The sequence below is a fragment of the Astyanax mexicanus genome, chromosome 19 (genome assembly GCF_023375975.1).
Source record: "Astyanax mexicanus isolate ESR-SI-001 chromosome 19, AstMex3_surface, whole genome shotgun sequence".
Lineage (NCBI taxonomy): Eukaryota > Metazoa > Chordata > Actinopteri > Characiformes > Acestrorhamphidae > Astyanax > Astyanax mexicanus.
The window spans coordinates 38,247,267-38,263,105 of NC_064426.1; the positions used below are offsets into that span (position 1 = coordinate 38,247,267).

General features: G+C 35.0%; 1 protein-coding gene across 1 annotated transcript; it reads left to right on the forward strand.

Annotated features, from left to right (window-relative positions):
- Positions 1-808: 808 nt before the first annotated feature.
- ptger1b (prostaglandin E receptor 1b (subtype EP1)) lies at positions 809-15,713 on the forward strand. The gene is made up of 3 exons (XM_049467646.1): positions 809-1,093; positions 8,079-8,945; positions 13,449-15,713. Exons 1-3 carry the CDS (start codon positions 1,091-1,093, stop codon positions 13,713-13,715), a joined length of 1,137 nt encoding a protein of 378 aa, XP_049323603.1. The 5' UTR covers positions 809-1,090; the 3' UTR covers positions 13,716-15,713.
- The last annotated feature ends 126 nt before the right edge of the window (positions 15,714-15,839 follow it).

Sequence of the window (15,839 nt, forward strand, 5' to 3'; positions counted from 1 at the left end):
AAATTACTTACATGTATCTGAAATGAAATTTACTTCAAAAAAGCAAGTTCACAAAGTTGCGAAACTAAGTAAGTTTTACTCATCATTTTGTTCAGTGCAGGGCCCTGCCTTACACCCTGATGCTCATTGCTATCTTACACCCCGCCAACAGTCTATAATCATGCCTTCCACCCTTTTTGTTTACATTTTTTTTTTGCTATTTATAGGTTTATGTTTGAGTAACATTAATAATGTTGTTTTTTTCTATAAACTACAGACAACATTTCTCCTAAATTTCAAATTAAATATTGTCATTTAGAGCATTTACTTGCAGAAAATGGGAAATGGCTGAAATAACAAAAAAAGATGCAGAGCTTTCAGACCTCAAATAACACAAAGAAATCAAGTTCATATTCATAAAGTTTTAATAGTTCAGAAATCAATATTTGGTGGAATAACCCTGGTTTTTAATCACAGTTTTTATGCATCTTGGCATCATGTTCTCCTCCACCAGTCTTACACACTGCTTTTGGATAACTTTATGTCACTCCTAGTGCAAAATATCATCCATCTTCCTCTTGATTATATTCCATGGGTTTTCAATTTGGTAAAATCAAAGAAACTCATAATGTTTAAGTGCTCTTTAATTTTGGTTTAAAGCTGTATGAACAAAATATATATTCTTGCAAAGTGCACCACAGCTAAAAACGTTTTTCATCCAATCGGTTTCCACCCGTATTTTGACAAGCCTCGCCCCTTCCTCACAGGGGGCGTGGTCTGTGTAAAAGGGAGAGAGAGTATAGTGTTGCTGCTGGATAAAGTGAAGTGTGAGGTGGAGCTCAGTAAGAGAGCAGCTCAGCAGCACACCGGGTCCATCCTGCGCTCCTCCAGAACCAGCAGAACCATGAGGGAGAACCTCCAGCCCAGAGATCCTCACTTTACCCCCACAGGAACTCACTTTCCTCTACAATGCGGAGTAAAACTGAGGGTTTAATCAGATCTCAGCCCTGGATTACTGTCTTTTACTGCTGTTCTGCTCTTCTGGATCTGTGATGATCTTCTTCAGGTGGAGGAATCAGCTTAACCAGGACTTAACCAGGATACCTCTCAAATGGTGGGTTAAATTTACACTTTATATATTTATATATATATGCTATACTCTGTTAGTAAGTGTCTTGATAGCAAAGAACGTTTAACAAACGTTATGTTGCATGCCATATTTTAAGGTGAATTATGGAAAAACAACAACTTTTATTTTTTCCTTATTATGCTCTAGTTGTAGTTGTATCCCCGATGGCAAAGAACGTTGAATAAACGTTTTCAAAAAACGTTATAATGTTGCGAGACATCTTTAAGGTTGATCATGAAAAAAAGAAAAGAAAAACGTATTTCATTTGAAAGTTCTAGTTGTGGTTGTATCACTAATAGCAAAAAACATTAAATAAACGATTAAAAAAAAACATTTTAATGTTGCATGACATCTGATTATGGTTGATTATAAAAAACAACAACCTTAATTTTCTAGCTCTAGTTGTAGTTGTATCCCCGATAGCAAAGAACGTTGAATAAACGTTTAAAAAAACGTTATGATGTTGCAAGACATCTTTAAGGTTGATCATGGAAAAAGAAGAAAAAAAAAGAAAAACAACTTTTATTTGAAAGTTCTAGTTCTGGTTGTATCACTGATAGCAAAAAACATTTAATAAACGATTAAAAAAAAAACATAATGTTGCATGACATCTGATTAGGTTGATTATAAAAAACAACAACCTTTATTTTCTAGCTCTAGTTGTAGTTGTATCCCCGATAGCAAAGAACGTTGAATAAACGTTTTCATAAAGCGTTAGCATGTTGCAAGATATCTTTAAGGTTGATCATGGAAAAATAATAAAAAAAGAAAAACACCTTTTATTTGAAAGTCAAAATTTACACTTTATATATAAATATTTACTCTGTTAGTAAATGTCTTGATAGCAAAGAACATTTAACAAACGTTATCATGTTGCATGCCATATTTTAAAGTGAATTGTGGAAAAACAACACACTCTATTTTCTAGCTCTAGTTGTAGTTGTATCCCCGATAGCAAAGAACGTTGAATAAACGTTCTCATAAAATGTTATGTTGCAAGACATCTTTAAGGTTGATCATGGAAAAATAATAATAATAAAAAAACTACTTTTATTTGAAAGTTCTAGTTGTGGTTGTATCACTTATAGCAAAAAACATTTAATAAACGATTAAAAAAAACATAATGTTGCATAACATCTGATTACGGTTGATTATGAAAAAAACAACAACCGTTAAACAACCTTTTTACTGTACAGTTTTAGTTGTGGTTGTATCCCTGATACCAAAGAACATTGAATAAACGTTTTCAGATGTTTTTGGTTGTATTACATCTTGTAAAGTTTGATGACAAAAGAAAAACGTTTATTTCATAGTTGTAGTCATTCTGTGCTTGGAGCTATCCATGATTGCAAAGGACATTTAAATAAACATTTTTTTAAACGTTGATTCAATGACAGATTCTCAGAACTACCGATAATGATGCCTATTAGGCAATGCTAAATAACGAAGGTTGTATTAAGGTTGTTTTTTCATCATCAGCCTTAAATGATGTAATGCAACCAAAATATAAACGTTTATTTGAAGTTTTTTTTTTGTTTGCTATCAGGGAAACAACAACAACTACAACTATGGAACAATGGAAAAACAACAATATTTACTATGTAACATTGCCTTACAGGCATCATTGATTAAATTGAAATTCTGACATTGAATCAACATTCATTTAAAGGTGTTGAATAGCTAAGCCTCTGAATCTACACTAACATTAATGTTTTCCATGAAAGGTTGATCCCACAAATAATAATATTGATATTAGTAAAAATAATTATTATTTAGACAAATGTCCTTTTCTGCAAGACCAACACAGAGCACAGGTTATAATCATATAATACAAACAAAATATACATATTTAATGTAAGTAAAATTTAATACAAACCATATATATATAGAAATATATATATATATATAATCATAACACTGATTCAGTGTTGACTCAATATCAGTGTACACAAATAAATCAACTCAGACATCAGAGATCTATGTTGTTTCAATGCATTAGAGATGGAAAAGTGTTTTTTTTTTATCTGGGAATTATTTTAATTACATTTGCTAAACTATACTATACTAAACATCCTATTAACCATATGCAGTTCTTAGCCAGTCCTTTTACTATTAGCGTTATTAAGTAAACCCCCAGGAATACTGGTTACTTTAAAATCAATTGCTTATTACATTACTTAATACATTAATTCATATTGCTAATGACCTAACTATGAATTTATTGTCTAGTTCTGATATACAGAACAGGACTTTCATATTCAGTTCATATTGGCAATATACTGATGAAAATATTTTTGCATATTGCTAAAATATATATATTTTTAACATTTTACAATTATTTAATATACAGATTAAGTTCTTATTATTATCATCATACTGCTAATGGCTTTAATTTGTTTTTCCAGTACTCTTATTATGTTCTTATTATATATTTACATATTGCTAAAATATTGGTTATGAACATACAGTATATAACCCATGATTAATACACTGCATTAGAGTTTATTGTTATAATATTTAACATATCATGGCTTTATTTCTTATGTCCATTATTCTCATTATATATCACATATTCCTAAAATACTGGTTATAAATGTATTGCCTAGTTCTAATATACAGAACTGGACTTTTATATTCAGTTCATATTGGAAATATACTGATAGTAAATATTTTTGCAAATTGCTCAAATAATTTTTTCAAAACATTTTACAATTAGTTAATATACAGATTAAGTTCTTATTATTATCATCATATTGATAAGGGCTTTAATTCATTTTCAGTTCATTCCAGTACTCCCATTATATTCTTATTAAATACATCACATATTATTAAAACAACAGTTTTGTATGTATTGCCTGTTGTCAATATACTGATCTGCCTATTTCTATTATATTGATACTGACTGTAATGCATTGATACTTTTTTAAAATACTAAAATACAAGTTATAAGTGTTTTTCTAATCCTTATGTAGTGATAATGCCTATAATTTTAATGCCTATTTCTAAATGAATAATCATAAATAAAATATATATGGCCTATATATTGATCAGAACATACATTTATATTTCTCATATGTTTTGATCTTATTTAATATTTAGTTAACTTATTTTTTAATGTTGGTTTGTTTTAGCTGTTTTTTTTACCTTCATTTTATAGTTTCTTTTATGTTTTTCTTCTTTTACTGTTTTTAGTTATTACTTAAATTACTTTTTACCCATTATATTTTCATTTGTATCTTATTTGTTTTATATATTTTTTAAAATACATTTTATTTTATAATCCCTTCCTTATGTATTGGCTCGGCTACATTGTAAATGAGGTCAACCTTTAAAATAGTTTAAATAAAGGTTAATTTATATACTTCCAGAATCCAGTCCAGAATTAAGCGTTTGCTTCTAATATATTTGTCAGGTCTTGAATTACTATTGCTAAAATATTGATCAGAATTTTAATTTATATTTCTAATGCTCTTACCATGACATCAAATCAGATGTTTAATATATTAACTAGTCATTTATTACATATTGCCAAAATACAGCTTATGAATAAATTGCCTATTGTATATACTAATCTTTACTGCACTGTATTTCCTATTGGTAATATACTATCTATCATACATTTATCACATATTTCTAATAAACTGTTCAGGGACTAAATGAATAAAACTGTAATACTAATAGAGATAAGATTGTCTGCGCTCCTCGTTAATCTCCGGTCTGTACAGCTGTGTGTGCTGTTGATCCTGGATACACTCAGGGAGCTGTTGGTTGAAAGTGAGCAGAAAACTCAAATACACACATCTGTTTGCGGAGCCATAAGAAGCCCTGAGCTCTGTAATTATGAAATATGTTTTTTCAGGTTGTCCAGGTGCCAGACAGCAGGAGCTGTTCAGACCTGTTCAGCACTTTTCACTTTACACCTTCATTTAAAAAGAGAAATGCATAGAAAATACTTATACATACAGTATTGTGTACAGTATAATATATATTTATAATGCATGGTTTTGTATTTAGCTATATTTGAGCAGAATATGAAAATATCAATAAAAATTACCAGCAGTATTTAATATAAATGTAATAAAATGTTATATGATGTCAGATTGTGAGTGTGTGGAATGTACAGCATGCATTAATGACAGTATTCAAGCTCCAATTATTTTTAATTTATTTATTTTTATTATTTAATTTAAATGTGTTCAAAACTAATTTGTGGTGATTAAGGTAATACTACATGTTTAAAATGTTACAAAAATACGATTTAAAGTGGAGTCATGAAGAGGTTCACAGTGAAGTTATTATTATCATTTCTTCTGACCACAAGTGGAATAATAGAGCATGCTGCTACAGAGCAGTACAAACCAACAGTGCAAAAATAACCCAAGCTAAACTATATAACCATTTAATAAATGGTAATAAGAGACATTTTAATGACTTAATTTTAGTTTTCAGGACATTAAAAAGGGTAATATATGGGACTGCTTATGAAATTTCTGTCACAAGGACAATTTTACCCAGATGCCACTATTTACAATCATTAATGTACACTTTACTGAACACTGTGCTGGTAATTCAGCATTCTGTAATTCTGTGTTTCAGTACTACATGATGATTCACTTTGGCGTTTTAAGAGATTTTCACAAATTTGCAATGCTATTATTATATTAGCTCATATATGTCTGTTATATTTTTAATACACAGTGATGCAACAGAGAAAAAATAGCTAAGCATTTATGGGTTCAAAAAGACAAACATTACCATCTTTATACTGTAAATTAATATACATGTGTACCATTTCCACAGTGCTCCTCTATGAAGGCCAGTTTAAATTTACAGTTTAAATAAAGTAAAAAAAAGTACTGCAAAATATAGTCAACACACAAACACATAAGGAATCATGTAGTAACTTAAAAGTGTTATACAGACCAAAATACTCTCTAAAACAGGGGTGTCCAAACTACGGCCCCCGGGCAATTTGAGGTATTTTAGAAATAGAATGAAAGTTGGCCCACTGTTAAGCAGGTTTTTATAATGTGAGATTCAAAGTTTGAACGCTAGCTGTCAGAAACGGGCCAAAGAGCCTAAAAACGGCAAGAGTGAAGTTGAAGCGCAGAAAAACAGGCCAAAGAGTCTAAAAGCGGAGAGGGTGCGCAGTTTTAGCGCAGAAAAACGGGTCAAAGAGTCTAAAAGCGGAGAGAGTGCGCATTTTTAGCGCAGAAAAACGGGCTAAAGAGTCTAAAAGCGGAGAGAGTGCGCATTTCTAGTGCAGAAAAACGGGCCAAAGAGTCTAAAAGCGGAGAGAGTGCGCAGTTGTAGCGCAGAAAACGGGTCAAAGAGTCTAAAAGCGGAGAGAGTGCGCAGTTGTAGCACAGAAAAACGGTCCAAAGAGTCTAAAAGTTGTCGTAATTAAGGAGTTTAATATTAAAAGACATCATGATATGAAACATCAATTTGAAAAATCTTAGTTTACACAACACTGTCAAAGATAGATAAAGATAGTATTTGTTTTATTATAGAGTCTGTGGCCCGTGACTTCAAATATATTTCTCCTTCTGGCCCCCAACAAAAAAAGTTTGGACACCCCTGCTCTAAAACATTTAGGTGCTCTTATCGTGGGAGCTGTTAACTTCTGGTTTCTGTGGCTGGTATCTCTAAAGAACTTATCTTGTGCAACAGAGGTAACTGATGAGAGTCATTTTTGACAGTCTTTGCGTCTGAACTTGAGGTCTGCTCTTTCAAAATTCTTCTTTCCAACTGACTGACCTTCATTTCTTTAACTCATTTTTCTCTTTAATAAATTCAGTTAAGTTCTTGCTTCTCATAAGATGAATTAGAACTTTAGAACTCGAATATAATGTATACCTGTAACTCTACCTCTTCACTACTTTACAACTGATGCTCTCAAACACTTTATTAAGAGAAAAGAAATTCAAATAATTAACTCTTTAAGAGTTCAGCACAGCTGTTAACTGAAAACTATTCTATATATAAGGAACTAGAATCGTGTCCCATGACTTTTGCCATGCCTCAAGGAAGCTAAAGAGTCTGGACAATGGACAATTACAACCAGACACTGCTGGTCACGATCATTACCACTGTAGATGATAATTTAGCCTAACATAGTGTATTCTCCAATTCTCACTGTACTCACGTACAGTTGTTCACATAGCCTTCCCATAAGCACTCTGACCAGTGTTCAGCCTCGCTCACAAGATACCACCTCACAACTTATACAGCTGTGAGCATTCCCACTCTGAAAAAAATAATGAGTAAAATTTACTAAGTTTTGCAACTTTCTGCATTGGCTTTTTTTAAGTAAATTTAATTTACTTTTAATTAAATTAAGTAAGTGAATTTAAGTAACTTCAACACGGTTTCAAAACTTAAATGTTATATTGAGTAAATAAGTGAACTTAACTTCAGTCAATCCTTTCTTTTAGTAACCTTTACTTAATTTCTGCATACAATATTACCTAATTACAATTACACACATATTACACTGTCTCAACAGATAGATGGCATGTAATACATAGTAAACTAAAAAGAATGTATTACATGCCATCCATGTGTTGAGGCAGTGTAATATGTGTGTTTTAACTAAAAATATTTCAGCAATTATAATATATTATGTATCATAAATTATTTGAGTAGTAATGGATAAATGAAGTAATTGTAATTAGGTAATATTGTATGCAGAAATTAGGTAAAGTTTACTAAAAGAAAGGATTGGCTGAAGTACAGTTCACTTATTTACTCTATATAACATTTAAGTCTTGAAACCGAGTTTGAAATTGATCTGAAATTAAATTTACTTAAAAAAAATAATAAAGTTGCAAAAAAAATGTAAGTTAATTTTATTCATAATTTTTTCCAGTGCAAGACATTTGCTCAGGTGACAGGAATACATACAAGATAATGATCAATTTAGGTGATTCTGCTATTATAACACCTCTGTTTCTGTTGGTTCTTCCAGTTCTGCCCGCACTCCCTCAGTCTGGAGACCCAGACCAGCAACACCTCGGCCCTGACTGCCGCGGCGCCCGTCTCCAACCAGACGTCTGGGCCGGTCGGAATGGACCCAAAGGGCAACCAGACAAAGTCCGAGGATGCCACGTCTGCAATGAATCCCACGGCCGCTGGGCTCTCCATGACTCTGGGTGTTCTGTCCAACATCATCGCACTCTTCATCCTGTCCAAGGCCTACGCCCGCCTGCGCCGGCGCTCCAAGGCCACCTTCCTGCTCTTCGCCAGCTCGCTGGTGGCCACGGACTTCGCCGGACACATCATCCCAGGTGCTCTGGTGCTGCACCTGTACTCCAACGGCGTCAGCCAGGAGCGTAAAGACTCAGACGCCTGCTGCCTGCTTCTGGGTGGCAGCATGGTGTTCTTCGGCCTGTGCCCTCTGTTCCTGGGTTGCGCCATGGCGGCAGAGCGATGCCTTGGGGTTACCCGTCCACTCCTCCACGCCAGACTCGTTTCCACCACCAGAACTAAGATGGCAGTGGTGACGATCTGGCTGGTAGCGCTGGTGGTGGCATTGCTGCCCATTAGTAACCTTGGAGAATACACATATCAGTACCCGGGGACCTGGTGCTTCATCCGGGTGCTGAGGAGCTCGAAAGCGACGGACGTGGTGTTTGTGCTGCTGTTCTCTGTGCTGGGGCTCACCTCGCTCGCTATGTCACTGGTGTGCAATACAATAAGCGGGATTACTCTGGTTCTGGCTCGACTGCGCAGGAGGAAGTGCCACCGCCGCTCCGCCAAATCGCATGATATCGAGATGGTGGTGCAGCTGGTGGGGATCATGGTCACGTCCTGCATTTGTTGGTGTCCCCTGCTGGTGAGTCTTAACATTGCTTACAGTCCTAAAAATATACTCTATTCTTGATCTAATCTGAAGCTACATGAAGTTTGGAGGTGTGTAGTGATGAACTCTTAAGCTACATATAGTTTGGAGGAGGTGTGTAGTAATGAACTCTGAAACTGCATGAAGTTTGGAGGTGAATAGTGATGAACTCTGAAGCTACATGAAGTTTGGAGGTGTGTAGTAATGAACTCTGAAGCTATATGTAGTTTTGAGGTGTGTAGTGATGAACTCTGAAGCTACATGAAGTTTGGAGGAGGTGTGTAGTGATGAACTCTGAAGCTACATGTTGTTTGGAGGAAGAGTGTAGTGATGAACTAATCTAAATCTACATGAAGTTTGGAGGAGGTGTGTAGTGATGAACTCTATGGCTACATGAAGTTTGGAGGTGTGTAGTGATGAACTCTGAAGCTACATGAAGTTTGGAGGTGTGTAGTGATGAACTCTGAAGCTACATGAAGTTTGGAGGAGGAGTGTAGTGATGAACTTTGAAGCTACGTAAAGTTTGGCCTGGAGGTGTGTAGTGATGAACTCTGAAGCTACATGAAGTTTGGAGGTGTGTAGTGATGAACTCTGAAGCTACATGATGTTTGGAGGTGTGTAGTGATGAACTCTGAAGCTACATGAAGTTCGGAGGTGTGTAGTGATGAACTCTGAAGCTACATGAAGTTTGGAGGTGTGTAGTGATGAACTCTGAAGCTACATGAAGTTCGGAGGTGTGTAGTGATGAACTCTGAAGCTACATGAAGTTTGGAGGTGTGTAGTGATGAACTCTGAAGCTACATGAAGTTTGGAGGTGTGTAGTGATGAACTCTGAAGCTACATGAAGTTTGGAGGTGTGTAGTGATTAGTGTAGTGACTCTGCAGAAAGTTGGTGAACTCTGTGTACTATGCTCCTCAGCATCCGCTGACCCCGCTCTGTTATTTTACACTGACAGAGCAAAGAGTCACTGTCGTTCCCAGTCTCTTCCACTGTGTTATAATAATATCACTGACAGTTGGCTGTGGAATATTTAGTAGTGAGTAGTGAAATTTCAGGACTGGACTTGTTGTTGCACAGGTGCTCCATCCTCTCACGGTACGACAGTGCTGGAGTCCACTGAGCTCCTAACTATACATGCACATAGTTCTGCTACATGATCAGTGGAGCTTAAAAGATGCATAATTGTTGTCATATATTTTTTTTTAAATAGATTAAATAGCCTAATCATATTTTCGCTATCACAGCCCAATACATTTACCTTGAACGTTCTGCAATCAGCAGTGTTATTCCAGTTGTAAATATACCTCAGCAGTGCTACTGTCATGATAAGGAAGTACTCAGACATGCACAGATGCAAATGAAAACATACTTTATTAGATTAGACAAAGTATTAGACAAATGGAAAGTCAGAACAAGCAAATCTAAGGCCGGGAAACAGCAGCAATAGGGATTAAACATACCAGAGACAAAACACAGTCCTAAGGTCATACGCAGCAAGATAATATCAGAAGGTAGGACAGAATCAGGGTTGGTAAATACAAAAAAAAAACAAGGAGAGCTAACATAGGCAATGGGATAACACTTTGTACAAGGAAAACTATATCAATACTCAGCAAGGAGTTCCCTGGAGTGAGTCTTTTAAAAAAGGCCTACAGGAGGTGTTGTCAATATTTGGGTGATTGACTTCCTGGAGGTGCTGTGTGCAGTGTCATGTGATTGGAACAGAAAGTAATGCAAGTGTGTGGTGTGTTCTGGGTATTGTAGTCTGGAGACTGGAGATTGCAGGTAGAGCTGAGTATGGGAGAAACAGGAGTGCTTCCGCACCAGGCGTTACAGCTACTTTCAGTATTGTTATTCCATTCATAAATATACCTCAGCAGTGCTATATTCAGCAGTGCTAATCCAGTGATAAATTTACCTCAGGAATGCTAATTAAGTCACATGTAAATTAAATTTACACAGAGACAGTCTTTTGAGTCTTTTTGTAAACAAACAAGTGTAAATGCTAAGTGAGCTCAGCTAATATTACTATACTAGCCCTGTACAGCTCATATCTTTCAGATTGAAATCAGCCAGTTTGTGAAGTGGTAACAAACTGATACATGCATGATAGGCAGAGGTGGAAAAAGTACAGAAAAATTGTAATTAAGTAAAAGTACCTTTATTTTGCTAAAATTTTACTCAAGTAAAAGTACCCGTCTAAAAATCTACTCGAGTAAAAGTAAAAATGTACTTTGAGTAGAAGTTACATAGTTACTCTTAATTATTTGATGTAAAAAAGTTAAAACAAATCATAAATTAAATTGTTTTTAATGAACTATTATTCCACATAATAATTTGGACCTTTCAGGCAGTATTTGTTCAGAACACCCCATAAAACAAGTGGTATAGGTTTCTATGATCCATTTTTTTTCTTTACTATTAAAAAGTTATGTTCATATAACTATAAACTGTAATTTTATAGTTTTACAGTTCATTGTTATTTTTTAACTTGCCATTGCTCTGCTTTAACTGCTATTTACATATATTTTTTAACATTTAAGCAGATTGTTTAATGATAAAAATACTTACCAGCACATGATTTCTCAGGTTTGATGTGGAAGTTTTGAAAGCTGACAGCTCTGTCCGGCGGGGCACATTTTGCATTGCATGAGGACGTTACTGCCTCGTTATTCCACGCGTAAGCATCTGTGCCAATTTTTTTTTTTTTAATTCAGACAATTTGTTTTCCCCAGCATTTAATTTTTTACTCAGTAACGGGGAGTTTTCCAATGTAGCAAAGTAAATTACTTGTGTCAAAATGTACTTGAGTAAAAGTAAAATGACCTATTTTAAAAACTACTTTAACAATTACAAATTACTCATAAAATCTACTCAATTACAGTAACTTGAGTAAATGTAATTAATTACTTTCCACCTCTGATGATAGGTGATGTTCAACACATTATTTAGTTTGATTCATGAGAGTATTTTATGAGAGTGTAAAAATTAACTCAAATCTAGCAGGCTGTGGGGTCGTGCCCAACAGGAGAAGTGATTCAAAAGTGGGATTTTTTATGACCAAAAAAAGGAAGCAAAATTAGCTGATTAAACACAGAAAGAATAAGGAGACATAATGTTCAGTCTTTAGTAAAGAATGAAGCTTTGGGACTGAAGAAACTACATTTATAGTATCTGAAGCCAGCGCTGTGGTAGCACTGGAATGTTTTCTACCACTTTTAAAGGGCTCATATCTTACATTCTTCTTGTATTTTATTTTCCTCCCAGTCATTAATCATTTCCACACAACCATTTAACAACCGTTCCTTATCCTTTAATAAATCCTTTACTAATAAACATGCCTTAAAAGCCCTACTCGGAAGTGTGGTAAAGTTATTCTTACTAGAGATCACCAGTGATGTTAGACACCATGAATGCGTCCTTTTTTTTGTTTAACAAATTACACTTAGCTGTATTTAGCCAAGTGAAAAGACTTAGTGAAAAGACTGAATAATTTATACCAAAGATGTTTTTTGATAGTGCAATCAAATCGCAACCAGCTTGGATGTTAAACATATTAACTGTCCAATATTTAAAGCAACACAAAAATATATTTGGAGCCCTATTTTAGCAAACTATAGGCGAGCCATCATCTGTGCACCATGCAGTTTCATTTAGGGGCATGTCAGTGCGTCTTTGCTGTCGTAACGACGGGAAAAGTACACCTTGCAGCAGCTCAAAACACGCACAAAAGACATCTACTAATTGTCTTAATTAATCATGAGTGTGTTTTGGGGGTAAATGAAATAAACCAATCAAAGTGTCACTTGCCATTCCCTTTAAGAGCCATGTGTGCTCTGTTGTCAAGGTTTTAATCAGTTAGTGGTGCACCTGTGTTTCACGTTGCCAAGATAGCAATACTCTAGAAATTGATAGATATACAATGATGGGCATGGTCGTGTGGAAGTGAGGTGTGTTCAGGTCAATTTCTGGAGTATTGCTATCTTGGCAATGTGAAACACAGGTGCACCGCTAACTGATTAAAACCTTGACAACAGCCAATAATCAAATGTCCATTCTAACCTTGGCGGCACGCACTCAACAGAAGTATACCCCAGCTTGTTAAACACACACATGGACATGCAGCAGTGCACAAACCCAATTTTTACATCAGCAATTAACAGAATAAACAATAGAAGATAGGGCCCTTATGCTTTTTAATTGAGCCCTTCCAATTAATAACCATATATCAACAATTTAGACTTTTGCTGAGATTCTTTCTGTTATTTTTAACTATTGTAATTCATTTTACATTAAGTACCGTCATGAAAAAAGAAATATACGTTTAAATAAAGCACAATTTAAATGGATGAAAAGTATAAAAACCTGCAAAAACATGTTTAGTATTCAGTATATTTGACTTTCAGCCAAATGTTTTATCTATTTTGATGGCAACCCTATCAAAAATGCATCATCCCACATTGTCTAATAACTAACTGTGTTTTCTGTTGCTGCAGATCTTTGGGCTGATGTCAGTCAGACACTCCTACAGCAGCTCAGTTCCAGAGCAGGACCCCTACAGGTTCCTAATGGTGATGGGGGTCCGCCTGGCCTCCTACAACCAGATCCTGGACCCCTGGGTCTACATCCTGCTGCGGCGAGCCGTGCTGAGGAAGATCTACCGGCTGACCACCGGCCGCACCCACATACGGGGGAGCACCTTCCGCCGCTGGGAGATCAGCTCCTTCCAGAACTCAGAGAAGAACACCGTTAAACGGATTTAGAGGAGCATCGTTCTCCTCCGGACTGAGCTCTAGAGATCCTACCTTCATCGATCTTTACTGAAGAACTGAAGGTGTGGGAGGAGCGTGCAGAATCTGATGATCTGAGACGTGCCAACAGTTTAGTCTCACATCGGCGTCTCCTCTGCAGAGAGGCCGACTATCTTCTACTGAAATGTGAACAGAGATCATGGATCTGGATTTATAAAGCTCTTAAGAACCTCCTTATGATGGCCAAAGCCTGGTGAGGAACTGTACAGTGGGGTCCATAAGGCTGAGTCCAGCATTAAAATGTGTATAATTTGTATTTTTGTTATTTAATACCAAGTTTTTTTTTTATTTGAGTCATAGCTGTGCGAAAAATGTATTTATTTTTACTATGAACATAAGAGATTTCACGATAAACACTTTGAAAGAGCCGTAATATCGAATTGAATAATTGCAAATTAGGGGTGGGCAATATGACCCTATCAAAATATATCTACAATATTTTAGGGTATTTTTAAAATACAAATATTCTTCTTATAATTTTAAGAATATACTACTGCGACAAAATAAATTTTAACATTTTTATTAGTATAAATAAAAACTTTAAAAGAGCTGTAATATGGAAATGAATAATTGCAGATTAGGGGTGAGCAATATGACCCTATCAAAATATATTTAAAATATTTTAGGGTATTTTTAAGATAACAATATTCTTCTTGGCAATATGACAAAGCATTGACTTTTTTAGTAATTTCAAAAATATACTACTGCAACAAAAAAATATAAAAGTTTTTTTATTATTAATATAAAAATATATTTAAAAAAGTATAAATAAACTTTTCAAGTTCAGTCAGTAGAGACTTACCAAGACCCTGATTTTGTATAAAATAATAATAGTATACGAACGAATATGAACAGTAATAACAATAAGCAAAAAAAGCAAAAAAAAAATCAGCATTTTTAGTGCTGCAAATTAATTGCAATTATAAACAAAAAATTAAAAATAGATAATTAAACAAGTATAAATACACAGTTTTCAATAATATCTCTATTATCATGATATTGAGTTTTTTTTATGATATTATTGTGCACAAGAAAATATGACACACCCTGCTGCAAATTCAAATTGCATTACCTGAGTACAGCAACAGAGGGAGCTCTACATGCTGCAGAGTGTTATCATGTGACATAAGAAAGCTGGAGGCAGAGCGAGACAGAGTGAGGTAGAGGTCCTGAGTAAAGGCTCACACCATTATTATCATACATCACATTTTTTGTCAATATCCTGCACCCCTAATTTGCATGCAAAGCACTTAGGCCACTCCCAAGTTGGAGGCCAAATCCACTTTAGAATCATCTAAAAATAAGCTAGAATTAGACTCCTGTCTCATGACTTTTGTCCTGTTGTATGGAATCTACATCATCTTATCATGAGCACACTGGTCAGTGTTCAACCTCACTCACGTAAGATAGCACCTCACAACTTATACATACAAGTGCAAGTTTTGTTCCCAAAGCCTTCCCCGTAGGTAAAACTTACCTAAAGTTTTTTTTTCCCGATTTAAATGTAAAATAAAGCAAAACACAGGTTTTTAAGGTGGTCTCAGACTTTTGGACCCCACTATAAATGTCTTACTACGACTAATTAGGTTCTCATACATGCTAAATGAAAAAGAAATCGTGGCAAAGTGAAAATTCAGTGGATTAAAAGGTGAAAATGGCTCAAAGCTCTGGTTTTATTGTGATTTACCATTTACTTACCCATCAGGAAGTCATGTCATTCAAGACCTTCTTACATATGTAAATATGTCCATATTGATGCTGAGTAAAGGCGGAGCTTTTACTCGTATTGTACAGTATTGTACTGTATCTGTAGGCAGTTGTACAGTGTCCTCATATCTGTGTATTTATTGCCTGTCGTTTGTTTCCCCAATTATGTGACTTGAACCAAAGCTATCTGATGTAAAAGCTGTTGAATGTAATATTGACCAATAAAGGTTAAAAAATGATTAATCAGGTTGCTTGTTTGGTTTATGTGGGAGTTAGGATCATACAGTCCCCTACAAAAGTATTGGAACATAATCAATCTAGTCAATTTCTGGATTTAAACCCTATAAATCAGGGGTTCTCACCAGGTCT

Coding starts and splice junctions, on each gene's coding strand:
- ptger1b (XM_049467646.1), top strand. Junction 8,946..13,448: donor TTTGTTGGTGTCCCCTGCTG/GTGAGTCTTAAC, acceptor CTGTTGCTGCAG/ATCTTTGGGCTGATGTCAGT.